Source organism: Capricornis sumatraensis, chromosome 4 (assembly GCF_032405125.1).
Source record: "Capricornis sumatraensis isolate serow.1 chromosome 4, serow.2, whole genome shotgun sequence".
Classification (NCBI taxonomy): domain Eukaryota; kingdom Metazoa; phylum Chordata; class Mammalia; order Artiodactyla; family Bovidae; genus Capricornis; species Capricornis sumatraensis.
The window spans coordinates 111,545,614-111,565,318 of record NC_091072.1 but is presented as its reverse complement, the minus strand read 5'-3'; the positions used below and the strand labels follow the sequence as shown (position 1 = coordinate 111,565,318).

The 19,705-nt window shown below is 39.9% G+C and overlaps 1 protein-coding gene across 1 annotated transcript; it reads left to right on the top strand.

Moving 5' to 3' along the window:
• The first annotated feature begins 414 nt into the window (after window positions 1-414).
• GLT8D2 (glycosyltransferase 8 domain containing 2) lies at window positions 415-19,186 on the top strand. Its single transcript, XM_068972070.1, has 9 exons — window positions 415-433; window positions 1,759-1,851; window positions 5,010-5,181; window positions 9,720-9,837; window positions 11,284-11,368; window positions 11,961-12,073; window positions 14,348-14,514; window positions 15,513-15,625; window positions 19,014-19,186. Exons 1-9 carry the CDS (start codon window positions 415-417, stop codon window positions 19,184-19,186), a joined length of 1,053 nt encoding a protein of 350 aa, XP_068828171.1.
• Window positions 19,187-19,705: the final 519 nt, after the last annotated feature.

Below are 19,705 nucleotides of genomic sequence, written 5' to 3'. Positions count from 1 at the left end.
GCATTAATATACTGATTGCTGTTTTTCTTTCTGACTTACTTCACTCTGTATAATAGGCTCCAGTTTCATTCACCTCATTAGAACGGATTCAAATGCATTCTTTTTAATAGCTGAGTAATACATTGTGTATATTACCACAGCTTCTTGAAGAAGGTAAAAGATTACCATTGGGGGCCTTTTGCACATTTTGTACAACCAGAGAAATCAATCTGAAGAGGTGAGATCTACATTTACAAAATAGTTTCCAAAATTCTAAATTCAGAACAGTTAAGAATGATTATAAAATTTGCCATACACCAAACAGTCAAAGACACAGTCCTTAATAATTATATTATGACTTTTGGGTTGATTATCTATTAAGCAAAATTTTATTCTTTAATCCACAGGTCACAGTTTTTATCCACGTGAACCCACATGGCTTTGTTACGAAAAAGTAAGATTACAAACTTTGGAAAGTTATGATTTAAAATAGATATTTTGGAGGACTGTTTTGATGCTGGGTCTTCTTCTGTGTCTTTTTCTTTTATTTATTTATTTAGTTTTGAAATCTTCTTTGATTTTCACGGATAGTTTTTCCAAAGGCAATTCTTAGCATCATCATAGGAGGATGATTTCTGTAGAAAGTTAAGTGTTTTGTTCAGGGGTAGATTTTTCATGAGAGTGGTCTGATGGTTCTATAAAAGTTGCAAATATGGTTTATTTTCTCATTTTAAATAAATATTCATGTTTCTGTCTAATTTGTAATTTGTCTTCTTATTCTTAAAGAGTCATCTCAAATTATTTAATCTTATGACACCATCAAAACCTGTATTTGCCTCTGATTTTATATCCAGTTGTTTGTGAATCTAGTGGGAAAATAATAACCTAATTGTGTTACTGTTACCCTCAGAGTAGAGCTGCCCAATGTAGCAGATAAAAAGATAAAATATCCAGTTAGACTGGAATTTCTAATAAACTATGAATAATTTTTTAGTGTAAGTATGTCCCCAATGCTGCATGGGACATAGTTATACTAAAAAAGGGTCAGATGGTAGAGGCATTGGGCTGCTTCCCCAAACTGGCTGTGGGATGGGAATGTTAATCAGTTGTATTGACTAACTCTAAATTTTGTCTCGTCTTCTGCTTTTCTATATTTCTGTTTTAAACTGAGTATAGTATCTGCTTGTCTTTGTCTGAATCTGATAACCCAGAAAGGCAGAGAGGAGATGGTGGATGTCAGTAAGGCAAAACAACTGAGCTTTAGGATGTAGCTCTGAAAGGCATCCATGAAGACTGTCCAACTCCTTCCTTTTACGAATGTGAAGATAAATGCCTAGGGGCCATAAAATAGATCAGTATGAAGTCAATAAATGAATATCTTGATGCACAAAAATAGTAAATGATAATACATAAGAGTTTTAAAGCCTTTATTGGGCCTTCATTAGCTTTGTTAACTCTCAAAACACCCCTGAAAGGTAATTATTGTTACAATCCCCATTTAGCAGATGAGCAAACTGAGGCTCAGAGAGGTTAAGTAACCTGTACATCAGATGCCTGGGAAGAGCCCTGTCTCTTCTTAAACTACACCTGGTATCCTTGAGTATCACAGATTAACCCTTTATTCCACATGCTGTCTGCTTAGAGAAAGGTTCTAGACCTCTACTTCTGTGTAAGTCAGAAATGCCAGGGAGCACATGTGTTCACACTGGCTATTGTAAACTTAATCCACAATTTCAGTTTGACAGGTTAGACTTGAACATGTTTCTGTCTTTATTTCAGTTAACCAGGTGTTGCTGTTCCTTCTGATTGTGACCCTCTGTGGGATTCTGTATAAGAAAATTCATAAGGGAACCATGCTCAGGAATGAAGCAGGTATGATAAGTGATGCAAGCCAATCACAAAAAGATGGATACTGTGTGATTCCACTAATATGAGACAGAATAGTCAAATTCATGATGACAGAAGGCACAGTGATGACTGCCAGGAGCTGAGTGAGCGGGGGAGGGAATTATTGTTTACTGGGTATAGAGTTTCTGTTCTGCAAGATGAAAAGTGTTATGGGGATGGATGATATTGATGGTTGTACAACAGTTGTGAATGTATTTAATACCATTGAACTGTACATTTGAAAGTGGTTAAGATGGTAAGACTGTTAGTAATATATTTATTTGGCTACACCAGATCTTAATTGCAACATGTGAATTCTTAGTTGAGGAATGTGAGATCAAGTTCCTTCACCAGGGATCAAACCCCCGGCCCCCTGCATTGGGAGAACAGAGTCTTAGCCACTGGACCATCAGGGAAGTCCAAGATGGTAAATTTTATGTTGCATATTTTACCATAATAAAAATAAATATGGAAAAGAATGAAGCAGGTAAGCAGGCATGTAGTCCACCAAGAAGAGATACCTAACTGAGACTTCCCTGGTCCAGTGGCTAAGACTCTGAGCTTCCAAATGCAGGGGGCCTGGGTTCAATTCCTGGTCAAGGAACTAGATCCTACATGCCGCAACTAAGAGTGTGCATGCCATAATTGATGATGACCTAAATGAGTGGGGTGGGGGAGGCAGTGGGAGGGAGGTCCAAGAGGGGACTCATGTGTACATAGAGCTGATTTGCTTTATTGTACAGCAGGAGCTACCATTGAAAAGCAGTTATACTCCAATAAATAATAATAATAAAATTTAGATTCTGCATGCCCCAACTAAGACCCAGGACAGCTAAATAAAGGAATGAATGAGATGAAATACTTAAAGACGCAGTTTGAGTCCTTTCAATAGGTAGGTTCAGAGACAAGCAAAAATTTGGTCAGTTTCCAAGGACTTGTTTGTAGAAAACCCACCAAGACTAACATTTTAGTTGTGTTCTAGAGTTATTACTCCTACTCAAACTTTAACACTTATAAGAACCACACAGAGTGTGTGTTACAACACACTCCTGGCCCCAAGTTTGTTTGGTTGGTTTTTGTTTTTTTCCCTCAATCTATCTTTTCAAAATTAATTAATTTATTTTTGGCTGTGCTGGGTCTTCGTTGCCGTGAAGGCTTTTCTCTAGTTGCAGAGGGCAGGGGCTACTTTTCATTAAGTGCGGTGGCTTCTCTTGTTGCAGAGTGAGGGCCCTGTGCTGGCTTCAGTAGTTGCAGTTTGAGGGCTGTAGAGCACAAGCTCAATAGTTGTGGTGCACAGGCTTAGTTGCACCACGACATGTGGGATCTTCTTGGACCAAGAATCAAGCCTGCATCTCTTGCATTGGCAGGTGGATTCTTTATCACTGACCCACCAGGGAAGCCCCATTTGTCAATTTTTAATCAGCAAAAATAGCCTCATTTAGGGCTTTCCAGGTGATGCTAGTGGTAAAGAATCTGCCTGCCAGTACAGGAGATGCAAGAAATCACTGGGTCAGGAAGATCCCCTGCAGAAGGAAATGGCACCCTACTCCTGTATACTTGCCTGGAAAATTCCGTGGGCAGGGGAGCCTGGCGGATTACAGTCCTTGGGGTAGCAAAGAGTTGGATATGAATGACTGAACACTCACAATGGCCTCATTTAACTTAATATTAGGGGGTTAGGGCTTCAGCATTATACATTTTAGGGATATACAATTCAGTCCACAATAGTATGGAAAGAATGACTCAGTAAATTTCTTTGAGAAAGAGAGAAGGTCATATAAGGTCAAATGTTGTTTGAGCTCATTACTCCACACATTTAACTTCCTGCCCACAGGCCAACACATTCGGCTGGGTGATCCCACTGCAAACTCCTTTCTCCATGGAAAGAAATGAATTGCTTTTATAATAGCTGTTAAAAGAACTGTTAGAAAGCACATATCCTGACTAATTAATTGGCCATATGGTGTTTGGACCACATAAATTTATCCAATAGCACATTTTTATCCCACTCAGTGTTAAAATTTTAAAAAGCAGTTGGTGCTATGAAATACTGCCCAAAAGAACACAATGTTGGCATCGAAAGATGGATATCTGTGGTATGTTATATGAAAAAAGCAAGTTACAGAGACTATGAAAGTATGGTTTCATTTTGGTTTTAAAATAATACATAAAATTTCATGTAATATTTATACTGTGTGTAGTTTACATGCTTTGGGTGTACATTAAGAAGGGTTTGAGAGACATACACCCACCTGGCAGGAGGTCTGCCTTGGAAATGGAGGCTGAGAGGGCTGCAGAAAATGATCACCATTTACTGGATCCTCTTCCATTTGGGCTGGATTTTTTTGAGAAGTGTGCGTTGATTTTTTAATAGACTTTACTTTTTAGAGCAGTTTTAGGTTCACAGCAAAACTGAGCAGAAGGTACAGAGACTTCTTCCATTCCTCCTTTCACCACACACACACACACACACAAATACATACATACACACGCATACACACAGCCTCCCCCACTATTAACATCTTGCACCAGAGAGGTACACGTGTTACAGTCATTGGACTTACATTAACACATCATTATCACCAGTGTCCATAGTTAATTTCTTTCTTCTTCTTTTTTTGGGTCATACTACAAGGCATGCAGGATCTTTGTTCCCTGACTAGGCATCGAACCCCTTGCAGTGGAAGCTCTGTGTCCTAAGCACTGAACTTTCGGGGAATCCCCACCAGTGTCCACATTAGGGTTTACCCCTGGTGTTATTCATTCTATGGGTTTTGAAAAATTTATAATGACATTTATCTACTATCATAGAATACAGAATAGTTTCACTCAACCACTTAACCAGTGGACCACCAGGGAAATCCTCACATTCTTTTTAAAGGCAAACCCAATAGTTTCACATATACTGACCCCAGCATCTCACTGGTCAACACTTGGTCACTTAAAGCTGCAAGGGAGTCTAGAAAAATACGGGTTGGCTATGTGCCAGGTAAATTTCCAATGTTCTGAGAGAAGGAAAGGTTGGATATTGGAGAATGATGGACGGTCCCTTCCCCACAGTGTGTCTTCCCCCTGGAGTGGGAAAGACAAACTGGACTGTGAAATCCCTTCATGTTCCAAGACTCTGGTTCTGATGTTTCCAGATGATGACTCTGAGACCCCGGAGGAGATGGAGGATGAAATTCCGGTGGTGATCTGTGCAGCAGCAGGCAGAATGGGCGCCGCCATGGCTGCCATCAACAGCATCTACAGCAACACTGATGCCAACATCTTGTTTTATGTAGTTGGGCTCCGGAACACTCTGTCCCGAATTCGGTAATATGTGTACTGTAGACTCTGGAGTTTTCTACTTCCTTTTTTTTTTTCTTTTTTAATCAACGTTTTGTTTTTAATATAGTTATTTTTGGTTGTGCTGGGTCTTCACTGTTGCTCATGGGCTTTCTGTAGTTGCTGCGAGCAGCGGCTACTTTCTGTTGTGGTGACTTCTCTTGTGGCTGAGCACAGGCTCTAGCTGTGCAGGCTCAGTAGTCACAGCACGTCGGCTCAGTGGTTGTGGCACACAGAGTTAGTTGCTCTGAGATATGTGGAATCTTCCCAGACCAGAGATCGAAATTGTGTCCCCTGCATTGGCAGCTGGATTCTTGTCCACTGCACCACCAGGGAAGTCCATCTACTTCCTGTTAATTGTTCCTATCTTTCCTTATATGGATTCTCTTCTTTCTTGGGTTTGATAAATGTTCTTCATATTAATGAGAGAATAACCTGAGGTTTACCTGATGGCCTGACAAATGTGTTGCCTGGCTAAGGAAATTTCAGCAAAGCCTCATTAATCTGATAGGGCAGTGAATTATTTAATGCATGAAGGAAACTCAATCCTTAAGCCATTTACATGAGTCTTTCTTTCTCAAAGTTTCTCTTTTCTCTGCTTTCTTAACCTGACAGGCTATTAATGTGATCATCTAATATGGCTCAGAATCATCATTAATTATAATTCATAAACTACAAAGTGACTTCTTTCCTATTACACACCATACTAAACCATAAATTGGAGTTGGATTTAGAAGAAATAAACAGGAGATAAAATTCTAAATGTATTACTAAATTGCAAGATAGTTGTATAATTTTGGTATGGAGAGTGACTCCCAGACCTCAGGGGGAGAAAATGGACAGATTTGACTGCTAATATTAAAAAAATGTTAACTGATGAAAAACACTGAGTGAAACTGATCACGCAACTGATTAGGAAAACTGTCTTCCACATGTATTGTAGAAGAAGGATTACTATCCAAAATGTATAAAGAATTCTTACCCAAAAAATTTAAAAAGACAAGCATATAGTAGAAAAATGAGCACAGAATGCAGACAATGCACGGAACAAAAAGCTATAAATGGCCAGCAAACAGGAAAAGATGTTCCATGTTACTAGTAGGGAAATACAAATTAAAACAATGACATATAGTTGTCTACTCATCAGGACGGTAAATCTAAATAGGACAGCACCATCCTGTGCAGGAAGATGGACATGCTTATTCCTTGTTTGCACAATGTACACTTCATAAATTACTAAAGCATTTTGAGAGGACAGTATGGAAATATCTAATAGAATGGCATTGTGTATATATTTTGACTCACCATTCCATTTCAACAGCTGGGAATATGTACTACAGAAATTCTAGTATACACTACCAAAATATATGTACAACAATGTTAATTTCAGAATTATGTGAAATAATAAAAAAAATTGCCAAGTGCTTAAATGTCCATCAATGGAAGAATATTTAAATGAACTATGGAATATGATCCAGCTATTAACAAAGAAAGAAGGCATGGAAGATCCCCAAGGCATATTATTAAGTGGAAAATACAAGTTGCAGTACTCCTCACATACTGACCCACTTTATGAATGTCTTAATTCATTTGAGTTGCTGTAACCAAATGCCACAGTCTGGTTGGTTTGGCTTAAAAACAAGAGAACTTTACTTCTCAGGTTCTGGAGACTGAGAAGCCCACGGTCTAGGGGCCAGCAGATTCATGTCTGGTAAGGGCTCACCTCCTGGCTCATAGCAGGCTGCCTTCTTGCTGTGTCTCACATGGAGAAGGGATAGGAGAGGTTCACCAGGGTCTCTTTTATAGGAGTACTAACCCCATTCATGGGGGTTCCACCCTCAAGACCTAATCATCTCTGAAAAGCCACACCTCCAAATACCACCACACTTGGGATTAGGTTTCAGCATACAAATATGTGGAGGACACAGCATTCAATCTGAAGCAATGGAATGAAAAGCGCCCAAATATAAATGTGTACATGTACATGTATGTATTTCTGTAAGAAGAAAAAAAAAAGACCCAGAAATACCCACCAGCTCTAAAAAATAATTATTTTTAGGAAGGATGAAAAAAGTGGAGAGAAGTGATGAAAAGAAGTTCAAGGTATTTCAAGTGTTGTTTCCATCATTTATAAGGAGAATGTATTCATGTTTGATTTTTATAATCAGATTTTTTTTTAACAGCACCAGAGGAGGTACTAAGATATAAAACACAATTGCTCTTTATCTAAACGGTCTTTGGCTGCTGTGGGTTTTTCTGTCTCATTTTTTATTCTTCATATCATTTATTATTTCAGATTGTTCACTTAGCACATTGTTAACAGCTCTTTAATTATCTGTGGGTATGAAAACCAGGCTTCCCAGGTGGCTCAGTGGGTTCAGAATCGCTTGCAGTGCAGGAGACATTTGACTGAAACGTTGCAATGCAGTAGGTTTGATCCCTGAGTCAGGAAGATCCCCTGGAGGAGGACATGGCAACCCATTCCAGTATTCTTGCTTGGAGAATCCCATGGACAGAGGAGCCTGTCACGGGCTACAGTCCATGGGGTCATGAAGAGTCAGACACGACTGAAGCGACTGAGCACAAGCATGCACGCGTGAAGAACAGATAACCAAACCCCAAACCAGATCACCAAACTCTTCTCATCACTTACTGTTGCAGATTGTTCCTTAGCCTGTTGTTAACAGCTCTTTAATTATCTGTGGGTATGAACACCAGATAACCAAACCAGAAGGATGGTATGTGTAATAGGAGTGAGGGTTTGTACTTGAACCAGAGGGAGGCAGGAACTGCAGGGCTTCATGACGTTTAAGCAGGGACTGTTTCTCAGCTCTTGGTTGTCATCTCCACCACCCCATTTTAAAATATTTTTAAAATTCTTTTTTTTTTGACATATAACACACAAACAGAGAATTGTATAAACCCCATGTACAGCTTAATGATCATCTTTGTGGGATCCTTTGATAAACACGCCCCTATAACACCAGTGCTCAGCGTGGTCAATCTTTCTAACTGCCATTCTGATGGTGTTCAGGGGTATTGAATTGCAGTTTTAATTTGAGGTTCCTTGATTTCTAATGAGGTTGAGCCCTTTTTCCCCACATGTTTCCTTACCATTTCAATGTACGTGTTCAAGTGTCTGGCCTATTTTTCTGTTGGTTGTCTCTCCTTTTCTTGGTTACATGATTTTTTCCTCCCTAGCTTTATTGAGATATATTTGATATACAACATTGTATAAATGACTGATTTTTATGTTTCAAATTTTGCAGGTCTAAATTTTGTTTGGAAGAGTGAATCCTTCTGTCGATTTTTAAAAATAATTTTATTTATTTATTTTTGGCTGTGCTGGGTCTTCATTGCTTTGTGTGGACTTTTCTCTGGTTGCGGGGAGAGGAAACTGCTCTTTGCTGTGGTACATGGGCTTCTCATCGCAGTGTCTTCTCTTATTGTGGAACATGGGCTCTAGGTCGCGCAGGCTTCAGCAGTTTCGGCACTTGGGCTCAGTAGCTGCAGTTCCCTGGCTCTAGAGCACTGGCTCTGCAGTTGTGGGACACGGGCTTAGATGCTCCTCGGCATGTGGGATCTTCCTGGACCAGGGATCGAACCTGTGTCTCTTGCCTTGGCAGGTGGATTCTTTTACCACTGAGTCACTAGGGAAACCCCTTTTGTTGATTTTCAATCAGCAAAAATGTTACCATGTGTGGTTTTAAAATGTGTGGCCCACATGAAAAATAAAATTGGAAATTTAATTTTGAAATGATTTCTATGAAGAATCGTATTACAAATTGGATAAAAGATAGGCAGAATTTCTGTAAAACTGAGCACACATAAGTGGAGAGGGTGGAGAAGAGGAGATGAAGGTGGGGAGCAAAGACAGATGGTTGAAAGGTAAAGGTAAATTTAGGTCATCCTTGGAGTCCAAACAGCAGAGTAAACACGATTCAGTCAAAGGATGCCCTGCCTCCTTACAGGGCTCTTACCCCATGGCAAAGAGAACACCAACAACTACAGATGCTGCTTTATAAGAGAGAAGGAACACTGGGACTTCCCTGGTGGTCCAGTGGCTAAGAACTGGCTTTCCAGTGCAGGGGTCGTGGGTTTGATCCCTGGCTGGGGAACTAAAATCCCACATGCTGTTGAGCAACCAAACCCGTGTGCTACAACCAAGACCAGTGCAGTCTAAATAAATAAATAACTTTTTTTTTTTTTAAAGAAGAAACGCTTATTGTTCTTCCAGTTTCCTGTGGAGATATTATGAGGCTCTGGGGAGATATTTGGTTATTACTATTTTGCTTCATTTCCTTTGCAAAAGGAGTTACGTGAATGAAAAAAAAAAAAAGATTCAAAGCTGAACCAGATGGGGGAAAAATGAGAAGGATTTATAGACTAGAATTGACTAAGGTTACACATGCTGTATTTTTCATTTTCTAAGGAGGCAAGACATTGACTCCAAGGCAATGGGTGTATTGAGGCAAGGCTGGGGGTGCATGCTAGATGTTATTCTTTGTTTTTTGTTATCTCTTTAGGAAATGGATCGAACATTCTAAACTGAGAGAAATAAACTTTAAAATCGTGGAGTTCAACCCTGTGGTCCTTAAAGGAAAGATTAGACCGGACTCCTCAAGGCCTGAGCTGCTCCAGCCTGTGAGTAGGGATTACACACGTAGGGGATGGTTCTTGGTGAGACACTTATTCAGGGTGGAGGGCCAGCCACTGGGGTGCACATGAAATGTTTCTGAAGCCTCGCAGTGTTAGATCTCCACCAAACTCTGCTTTGATCATTTATAAGGCATCTGTTGCAGAAAGGATGTAAGATGGTTTATATAATGAAGCTACATTATGAAGTTTACATAATGAAGCTACATGATGAAAGAAGAAATGAAGCATAAGAAAATGTAGGATCCTTTTATATGTGTAAATATACCTAAGGGTGGTTAGGGTTCCAAGCAGTGAGACCAGAAAAATATATTCCCCACCCATTGGCAATTGTGTGTACTGTGACTGGACATTACATTTAGCTCAGAGTATCCTAGCAACTAAGGGAAAAGTTTAGCAAGATTGGGTATTTACTTCACAGTATTGACTAATATTTTCAGGCAACACCAACTTTTTCCCTGGCACTAGCAATCTTAAAGTGTTTCACTGCAAGAGTTCTTACAAGAAGGACACTTTCCTGCATAAAAAGTGGTGCTTTGATGGAAGGTTTACAGAAAATTCAGCTTCCTTCTATGTATGATTATTACTTAAATACATCCTTGAAAATTTACTAAATTCTAAGTGTTCTAATGATATGATCTTTTCCAAATTCTAGATATTTATTATCAAGAGTGCTCACTGAGTTTGCACTTTGCATTATACATTATTATAGCTTCCTGCATGGTGCTAGTGGTAAAGAATCTGCTGGCCAGTGCAGGAGATGCAAGAGTCCTGAGTTCGATCCCTGGGTCAGAAAGATCCCCTGGAGGAAGAAATGGCAACCCACTCCAGTATTCTTGACTGGAGAATCCTATGAACAGAGGAGCCTGGCAGGCTATGGTCCACAGAGTTGCAAAGAGTTGGACACAACTAAGCAACTGAGCACAGCACATTAAAATGTTAAGACACCCATCCTCAGCCCATGCATCTCTGGCTTTTCTCTGGTTCAAGGAGCTAAGACATTGAGGCTGTGTGTGTGATGTGATGATGTGAGGGATGATGCATGTGTGTGTGTGTGTGTTTAAGGCTGTTTCAGTTGACCAGTGTCAAATTACTGAGTATAGAGAAAGGCAGGCAATTTGTGGCCAGAAAGATTAATAGCTTCTGTGGCTTCCACTGTAGCAGTTCACAGTGATGAAAATAGTGACAGTCTCAGCAGTGGGGGGCGGAGGTTGGATCTAGAAGAACCTCTGATAGGTGCTGATTTCAGTTCCAGGGCCCCAGGTAAACTGGGCACTAGGAAGCTCAGGCAGGCCTCTCTGCAGTTTCTGTTTTATTCTGCTCCAAACCTAGAGCTGAGCCATGGTCATGGTCAAAGCTGACCCATGAGCACCCGTATTAGACACTGGAACTTCTGTCTCTTCCTCACCATCACTTCTTTTCTTGTTTCAACAGCTGAACTTTGTACGATTTTATCTCCCTCTGCTTATCCACCAACACGAGAAAGTCATCTATTTGGATGATGATGTAATCGTCCAAGGTATACTCGCCGATGCCAAGAATACTCAGAAAAGGAGCAGCTGATAAGTAGAATGCCCATCTCTGTTCAATTTTGAAATATCTAGTGGCTCAGTGATTTTCATGGCTTATTAAATTTGGTAGTAGTGTAAAAAATCAAAGAATATTTTGAAAACAAAGGTTGACATTCACTTTCTGGGACAATCCAGTTGACTCTCTGAGAGCCACTCCCTGTCAAAGTCTGTAATAGGTACCCTGCAACCCTGAAACACAGAGGGATAAAGCCTCACTGATGATGTTATTAGAAGCAAGCTAAACTGTAGTGTTAAACGCTGTCTTCTCTCTTTCCCACATGCAAAATAAGACGAGCATTGGTGAAGTGCCTACAAAGCCACAGAAATAAAGAAATCTGACCAATGCGGATAGGAGCTTATTATCAAGTGGCTTTTCATATGATATGAGCCATTCTTATCAAGCAAAATGCCAAACCACTTGAAACCACAGATTATATACTTTTCCTCCACAGCAAAATCGGGGATTGTTTATGCTCTAAGCTCTCTCTAGCCCTGGAATGAATGCTATACTATTGTAACTCCTGGTGTTTGTTAATTCAGGGGACATACAAGAGTTGTACGATACCACCTTGGCCCTGGGCCATGCAGCAGCTTTCTCTGACGACTGCGACCTGCCCTCCTCCCAGGACATACACAGACTCGTGGGGCTGCAGGTGGGTACCCGTCTTGGGAATCCTACTTTCACTCCTTCTCCTCCTAGCATCTCAGAGCAAGTGTCATTGTTACCTTTGAGAAGCCGGCCAGTCAGGCAGGACTGATGGGCAGCACACAGCCAGGGGTCTGGGTGGCCCAGTTCTGCTTCCAATGACTCTGGGTCAAGTTACTTTCTTCTGCAAGTCCTCCTTTCCTTACCTGGAACATGGCAACCATAGCACCTACTTGGTCATGTTTGTGGGTTGTGATGAAATAACATGATGTCAAAGTGTCCACTAAATGCTCCAGAAATGATGGTTGTTAATTAAGTCACTCGTAACCACACTCTATGGCAGAGACTGGTGTTTTCTTTAAAAGAGACTCACTGAAACTTTGGTTCTATTTTCAGAGTTTTTACTGTCTCTCCCCCCACCCCCTTTCAGTAGAGGAAAATATTGACTTTGTTCCAAGGTAAAGAGTTCCTTACCCTTGTAGAAATGAAGGAAGTCATACCCAAATGTAACACTGAAATCAAAAGGATGGCTTTAAAATAAAAGATGCTATTACAAATTGAATGCTGTTCTTCAAAAAAAAGTTCCAAGAAATAATGACATATGTGTGACATTAAAGTGTGACACATTTTAAGGGCTAGGCCCTGGGCCCAAACCTGCCTGTCAAAATCTTGGCTCCATCACTCAGTAGTTTTGTGACCTTGGGCAAGTTACTTTCCCAGTCGTTTTCGCCTTCATTTGTCAAATAGTGGTAATAATAGAACTTCCTGGTAGGGTTATTGGGAGAGTTAACTTAGTTAATACATGTAAGTTATTGCATGCAACTAATGAGCTAAAGTGTGTGAAGTTCTTAGAATGGTGTCTGCACGTAGGAAAGTGCCCAGATAGTTCCATTATGTCCAGGTCTTTTGAGCATCCCATGAGGCAGATTATGGCAGCCTCTGTGGGTGAAATAGTGTGTTTTGCCTCATGTTACATTCACTCAACAACCAGCTAGGAAGTGCTTGCTATGTGCCTGACACTGATTTAGGTGCTAGTAACACAGTAACAAAACTAAAATGTGTGTCTTTGTGTAGCTTCCATTCTAGTGGGAAGAGATGGTCAGCAAACAAGTGAAATATTGAACAGAGGATAAGAGGAGGTGGGGTTGAAATTTAAGTTGGGTGATCAGGGAAGTCTTTGTGGAGACTGTGTTTCTGAGCCTACACCTGAAAGACTTAAGGCAAGTATTTTCACAGATATTTAGGGGAACTGTTCCAGGAGAGGTAACAGCAAATGTGGAGGCAGGGGAGTGTCTGGCTTATTAAAGGAACAAGGAGGTCAGGGTGGCAGAGGGGTCACAGGGGAGAGTAGCAGAAGGTGGAGAGGCAATGGGGCAGGGCAGATGGTGGAGGGCATGGCAGGCATTTTAGGGAGTTTGGGATCTACTCTGAGTGAGAGGAGAAGCCACTGGATGGGCTTTGAGCAGATGAGTAACACTGAGACAGAGCAGGTTGAGAGGGGTGGAAGCAGGGCACAGGTTGGGAGGAGCTGGCAGAAACCCAGTGAGTGGTAATGATGGTCTGGACCAGGAAGGTGGTAGAGACGGTAAGAAGTGGTTGGCTTCTGGGGAATCCCCTGGCAGTGCAGTGGTTAGGACACCTTGCTCTCACTGCTAAGGTCCCGGGTTCGATCCCTGGTGAGGAAACTAAGATCCCACAAGTCACGTGGCAATATCCCACAAGCCATATGGTGCGGCCAAGAAAAAAAAAAGAAGAAGAAAGAAGTTGTTGGCTTCTGAATATATTTTAGAAGGAAGATGGGACCACCGGGTTGCTGAGATCTATATGGAAAGTGAGTGAGGAGGAGTCTAGAATGACCTCGTGACCCTAAGTTTTCTAACTGGAAGGATGGAGTGGCCACCAAGGTAGCGCAGGTTGTAGCAGAGCAGGGACTGGGATCAGTTTGGGGCTCTAAGGAGACCGGCTTTACTAAGCAACCAGACAGACGAGTTGGCTGATATAGTGGAGCTGGAAACCCAGAGAGGTCCCGGATGTCCCAGATTTAGAGCCAGATGATGCTGTTGAGGGAGTTCGTGCGGGAGAAATGAGCAGATGCCAGACATGAGACTAGGGGCACCCAGCGTTCAGAGGTTGGGGAACCAAGAGAAAACTGGGAAAGCACTGGAAGTGGCCAGTGCCCAGGAGGAAGCCCAGGTACTGCCTAATGGTTTCAAGAAAGTGGTTATTTTCCAGAAACAAAAGATTCCTTGCTCAAAAGCATGTGTATCCTTTTCCTTTATAGAACACATATATGGGCTATCTGGACTACCGGAAGAAGACGATAAAAGACCTTGGCATCAGCCCCAGCACTTGCTCTTTCAATCCTGGTGTGATTGTTGCCAACATGACAGAATGGAAGCACCAGCGGATCACCAAGCAGTTGGAGAAATGGATGCAAAAAAATGTGGAGTATGTGTGGGCCTCTATCATTTTTTCCATGCTCAGGAACAACATTATTCCATTAATTTTCTATGCATAGCTCAGGGGTTAGAAATCTGAGGTCAGATTTTCTTACAGAGGCACTGTTGAGAAAAAAGGGATCAGTGGATGAAAAAGCTATTCTCAAATGATATGTCAGAGGCAGTGAGATCCTGTGCAATCCCTTATTAATATAAACATTTTCTAATATGTTGTTAAATAATGGGATTTTAAATCTTCTCCCAGAATGCCAGTGAACCTTTTCAACTACAAATCATTTATCTTAGTAGAGCTTCTCCTTACACAGATTTAATAATTATTTTATAAAGTTAACTTTTTAAAGGTTGAATTTTTTAAATCATTTTTCATTGAAATTTTAAGTGATAATAAAAATAACAACCACTGTTATCATGGCAGTGTATATCCTGTCCATCTTTTAAATCTGGATATTTTTAACATTATCATAACCTTGAATTTGTAAGTAAAGTCATTCTAAATAATGTAGGATTAGAATTTGGGATCTTCAATGTTTGCTATAAAAAAGCCTGAGAAGTAAAACAGCAAAATATTGACATTCTGTGAATCAAGGTAAAGCATATAGGAGTTCATGGTATTCTTACAATTTTGGGTAGGTTTAACAACTTTCAAAATAAAAAGTTGGAGAAAAATCAAAGACCATAGGCTTATTATTCAGTAAGGGATTGTCTTGTGCATGCTCAGCTGCTAAGTCATGCCTGACTCTTTGCAACCCCAATGGTCTGTAGCCCACCAGCTTGCTCTGTCCATGAGATTTCCCAGGGAAGAATACTGGAGTGGGTTGCCCTTTCCTTCTCCAGGGGATCTTCCTGACCCAGGGGTAGAACCCACGTCTCCTTTTTGGCAGGCGGATTCTTTACCATTGTGCCAAACCTTTTAAAATGATTAGATTCTACTTCATCTGAGTCTGTGGGACTCCAGGCCAACTGTTGCTTTTCTATTCTGTTTCTTAGGGAAAATCTCTACAGCAGCTCGCTGGGAGGAGGGGTAGCTACCTCCCCAATGCTGATTGTGTTTCACGGGAAATACTCCACCATCAACCCCCTATGGCACATAAGGCACCTGGGTACGTATTTTAGAACACCAAGTTACATTTTATAGATGCTGTGAGGACCAAGGTGAGAAGAGTGTGCTATTATACCAGCTTCCTCAATTCAAATCCTCCAGGTGACCTGGGATCTCACCTGGGATACATTATTTAACCTTCACTGCTCAGATGCTGCAACTGCAGCTGATAAAAAAAATAACCTGAGAGATGTTTCTAGGAAAAGCACTTCAGGAAAAGCAACTGGAATCATGCTTAGCATATAGTATGTGCTCAATAAACATGGACTTTTGTTGAGATACAATGTTCACTGGCAGAACTTTTCCACATGCCTTTACTGCTCTCTTGCAGTAACCTATAGTGGACAGAACCAAATGAATTAGCATAATAGTTGATGATGAATTTAGATAGCTGGCAATTTACCTTATTTTTGTGGCTGTGCTGGGTGTTTGTTGCAGGGCACAGGCGTTCTCTAGTTGTGACGTGTGGGCCTCTCATTTTCGTGGCTTACCTTGTTGCAGAGCATGAACTCTAGAGCACAGGCTCAGTCATCACAGTCAGTGAGTTTAGTTATTACCCTGAGGCATGTGGGATCGTAGTTTCCTGACCAGGGATCAAACCTGTGACCCTTGCATTGCCAGGCAGATTTTTAACCACTGGACCACAAGGCAAGTTCTGTAATTTATCTTTTAGGAAAAAACTGCTTGCTGACTGCATACTATGTGAGTCCCTCAAGTCTTTTATTCACTCTTCACTACAGGAGTACAGGCTCTGGGGTATGGACTGGAATCCCAACTTTGCTATTATCTAAGGCCTTAGGCAAGTTACTGAAGCCCTCTGTGCCTTAGTTTCTTCACTTGTAAATGGAAGCTAATATAACCTTATTAAGTTTTTACAAGGATTAAATTACTTAATATGTGTAAACTGCTTAGAACAGAGCCTGACACAGAAGACATTCACTTTCTTTCAAATGTATGGCCCCAACCCATTTGCCAAACCCACTGGGCCAGACCTGTTTAGAAACTTAGAAACGTTCTAAAATTTTAAAAGGTAATGTGCATATACTTACATTACGCAATACACTGAGGGGGTTTTAGATGTTGCTGCCAAAGAAGTTATTAAAAATCCTTTTGCTTTCAAACATTTGGGGATTGATTAGTTTAGAACTGGAGACAATGGATTGTGGGCATACACTGCCGAGCCCTGGGCGAGGCTCTGGAGGTTGCTATGAACGTCACTTCTCTCAACAGTCCTGCAAGATGGCATGTCTCCTACTGTCCCTTGTAGAAGGAAGGTCAGAACTGTGGAAACTGCATGACCGTCTCCTCTTTATGATGCTGCATAAATAGTTCCTGTCTCCTCACCAGTATCACCCCTGATTTTCCTGAACATCTGTATGCACAGAAGAGTGATATGGGGACACTGAGGACACTAATATTTCATTTGATTTGCTTTATAATGCCGGGCTCACTGTTAGGTCAAGTGATGAGTGTGGAGAAAATCCCATCAAAGTAGAATAGCTATAAAATATGTGTAGGAACAGTGATGTGGAGCTTAGACTGGGTTAGGGAAGTTAATGATCTTGGAACAGAGACTCAGAATTACATTTTACGAATTATCTAATTTACTGACAAGCAGGAAGGGACAGAACCTTCTAAGGGAGAGGAGTCATTTTTTCTTATAGAACAGAGCCTGCATCTGCGCTGAAGGTTTTGGAATTGGGGATGGTCTGCAAAGTAAAGCTACACAGAAATCATCTGAAAAATGATTCCATTTTAGAGTGTTTTAAAGCAGTAAGCAGTATTAACATTAATGGCTATTAAGTTTGGGTCTAAACAGTTAAGGCTTAAGGTTTTAAAAATTTGCGAAACTTAGTGAAAAGCAAAGCTGCAAGTCCCTACAGAGTTCTTCAGTTGTGGAGCTGAGAGTTGCTCTTCTGCTTCCTGGAGATGACCCCACGTGAAGGCTCCACTCTCCAAATGAGCATTTACTGCGTAGATTCTTCTACATGATAATTATTCCAATGATGCTACTATAGCCCGAACACCTAGCTCCTCTTCCGAAACTACCTACACAACTATGTTTATGAATAACAGAAGAAAGGTGTAGGATTTTTTTCCCCCTTATATCATACATTAAAACTATAATATTCTAGCTATTCATCCTCTTTTGCCTCAATGGACTTTTAGTTGTTTGAAAATACCACATTCCCTTTCATAGAAAGAAAATAACACAACAGAGGATATTAAAAAAAAAAAGTTACATTCACAAGATCTTAATGTACTCCTGGAAGATACACCCTAAAAATATCCTGCATAATAACAATATCAGGGTTATGCGTAGTCTCTAAGCAGTTACTTATGAGGGGAAAAATATTCAAATAGAGACAGTTGTTTGATAAAAGCAGATCTTATTCTCAGTCACATTTTATAGGATAAAAATGAGACTGCCTAAAAGAAAATGCTGCCATATTAAGGACAGAAAGGCAGAGAAAGAACTCCTGTAAACTCTGGGCAGGAGGGAAATGATATAAATTCTTTGGGGGATAATTTGACAATCCCTCATCAAAATTTAAAAGTCACAGACCCTTCAATCTAGCAATTCCAGCTACAAGATTTTATCCTACAGATACATCTGTATAGACATGCACAGAAGGCTGTTTACTGTAGCAATTTTTGTAACAACTTAGCAATCTTTTAACAACTTTTGCTTGTGAAGGGACAGAACCTAAATGTCCTTAATAAGGAACTCAGTAAATAATCATATCCATTCTATGCAATTATTAAAAATGATTCAGTGAATTCACATGTGCTGCTGTGGAAAGTTTTCCAAGATAGTAATTTTCAAAAGGCAAGGTGCAGTCCTATTGAAATCTAATAACAATGTATGAAATAGAAAATTTTAAATATATTTATGTAGGATATATATACATAGAAATCTATTAAATTATTAGTGACATCATTCAAGATGCTATTATTTTTTCTGTACTTGATAAAATATTCTCAGAGAAATGTTAATGTGTCTCACTATGATTATATATTTTTTTCTTTTCCCTTATATTTCTTCTGATTTTTGCTTTATGTATCTTTCTTTGTTGTTAGGTGTTTAACAGTTTATGATGTCTATTTTCTTTGTGAATTGTACCTTTTATCATAAAAATATTCATCTTTGAAAAAAAAGGCAAGGTACAAAAATACACACATAGGTATACCGGTAGAACATTACTGGAAGAATTTCACAAGAAACTCTTTTAACAGTTGTTTCTTTGACAATCAGGATTGGGATAAATTCTTCATTGTATACTCATCAATTTATCCCTTTTTTTTCCTTTAGAATGAACTTGTATTCAATTTTTAATATAAAATTTTACTTTTCTAATGAACCTATTATTGTTCCCTAAACAATCAAGGCTGGAATCCAGATACCAGATATTCAGAGCATTTTCTGCAGGAGGCAAAACTACTCCACTGGAATGGAAGACATAAACCGTGGGACTTCCCGAGTGTCCACAATGATTTATGGGAGAGCTGGTTTGTTCCTGACCCGGCAGGGATATTTAAACTCCACCACCCCAACAGCTGATAAAATTCGACATTTAAAATATTTCCTGTACAAATATGAGGACCTGTCCATTTGTAGACTATTATACCATTGTTCTTTGTGAATAGAACCTGATACAAATGATCCACAGAAACAAAAAACCTTACTGTGTACAAAATAGTACTTTGAACCCTATAGGTATTGATTTAGTTCCTTAAATACATGTGACAATTATAGATTATGTGAGTGAAATATATTATTGCAAAGAAATAAACCGAGCTAGGTTTCAGCAATTTGCTTATTAACTCTGAATGAAAATTACAGCCATAAATTTTAAAAATTTCTAAATGTATTTTTTACATGTAGCTATTTTTTTAATGAGTTGCCAATGTTGTCTTCTATAGAACAATATGTTACATTTAATATGGGAATGTCTAAAAAAATAAAATATTCATAGACTTTTAATGATTTTCATAATCTATTATTCTACATGCTAAATATAATAGCAGTAAACTGATCTCAGATTAACAAGGGAAAGAATACCAGACTCTTGCTACAGAA

Bases quoted from the DNA above. Each gene is read 5' to 3' on its own strand.
- GLT8D2 (XM_068972070.1), top strand. The intron at 1,852-5,009 runs GTATGATAAGTG...TGATGTTTCCAG, and splicing joins CATGCTCAGGAATGAAGCAG to ATGATGACTCTGAGACCCCG. The intron at 5,182-9,719 runs GTAATATGTGTA...TTATCTCTTTAG, and splicing joins AACACTCTGTCCCGAATTCG to GAAATGGATCGAACATTCTA.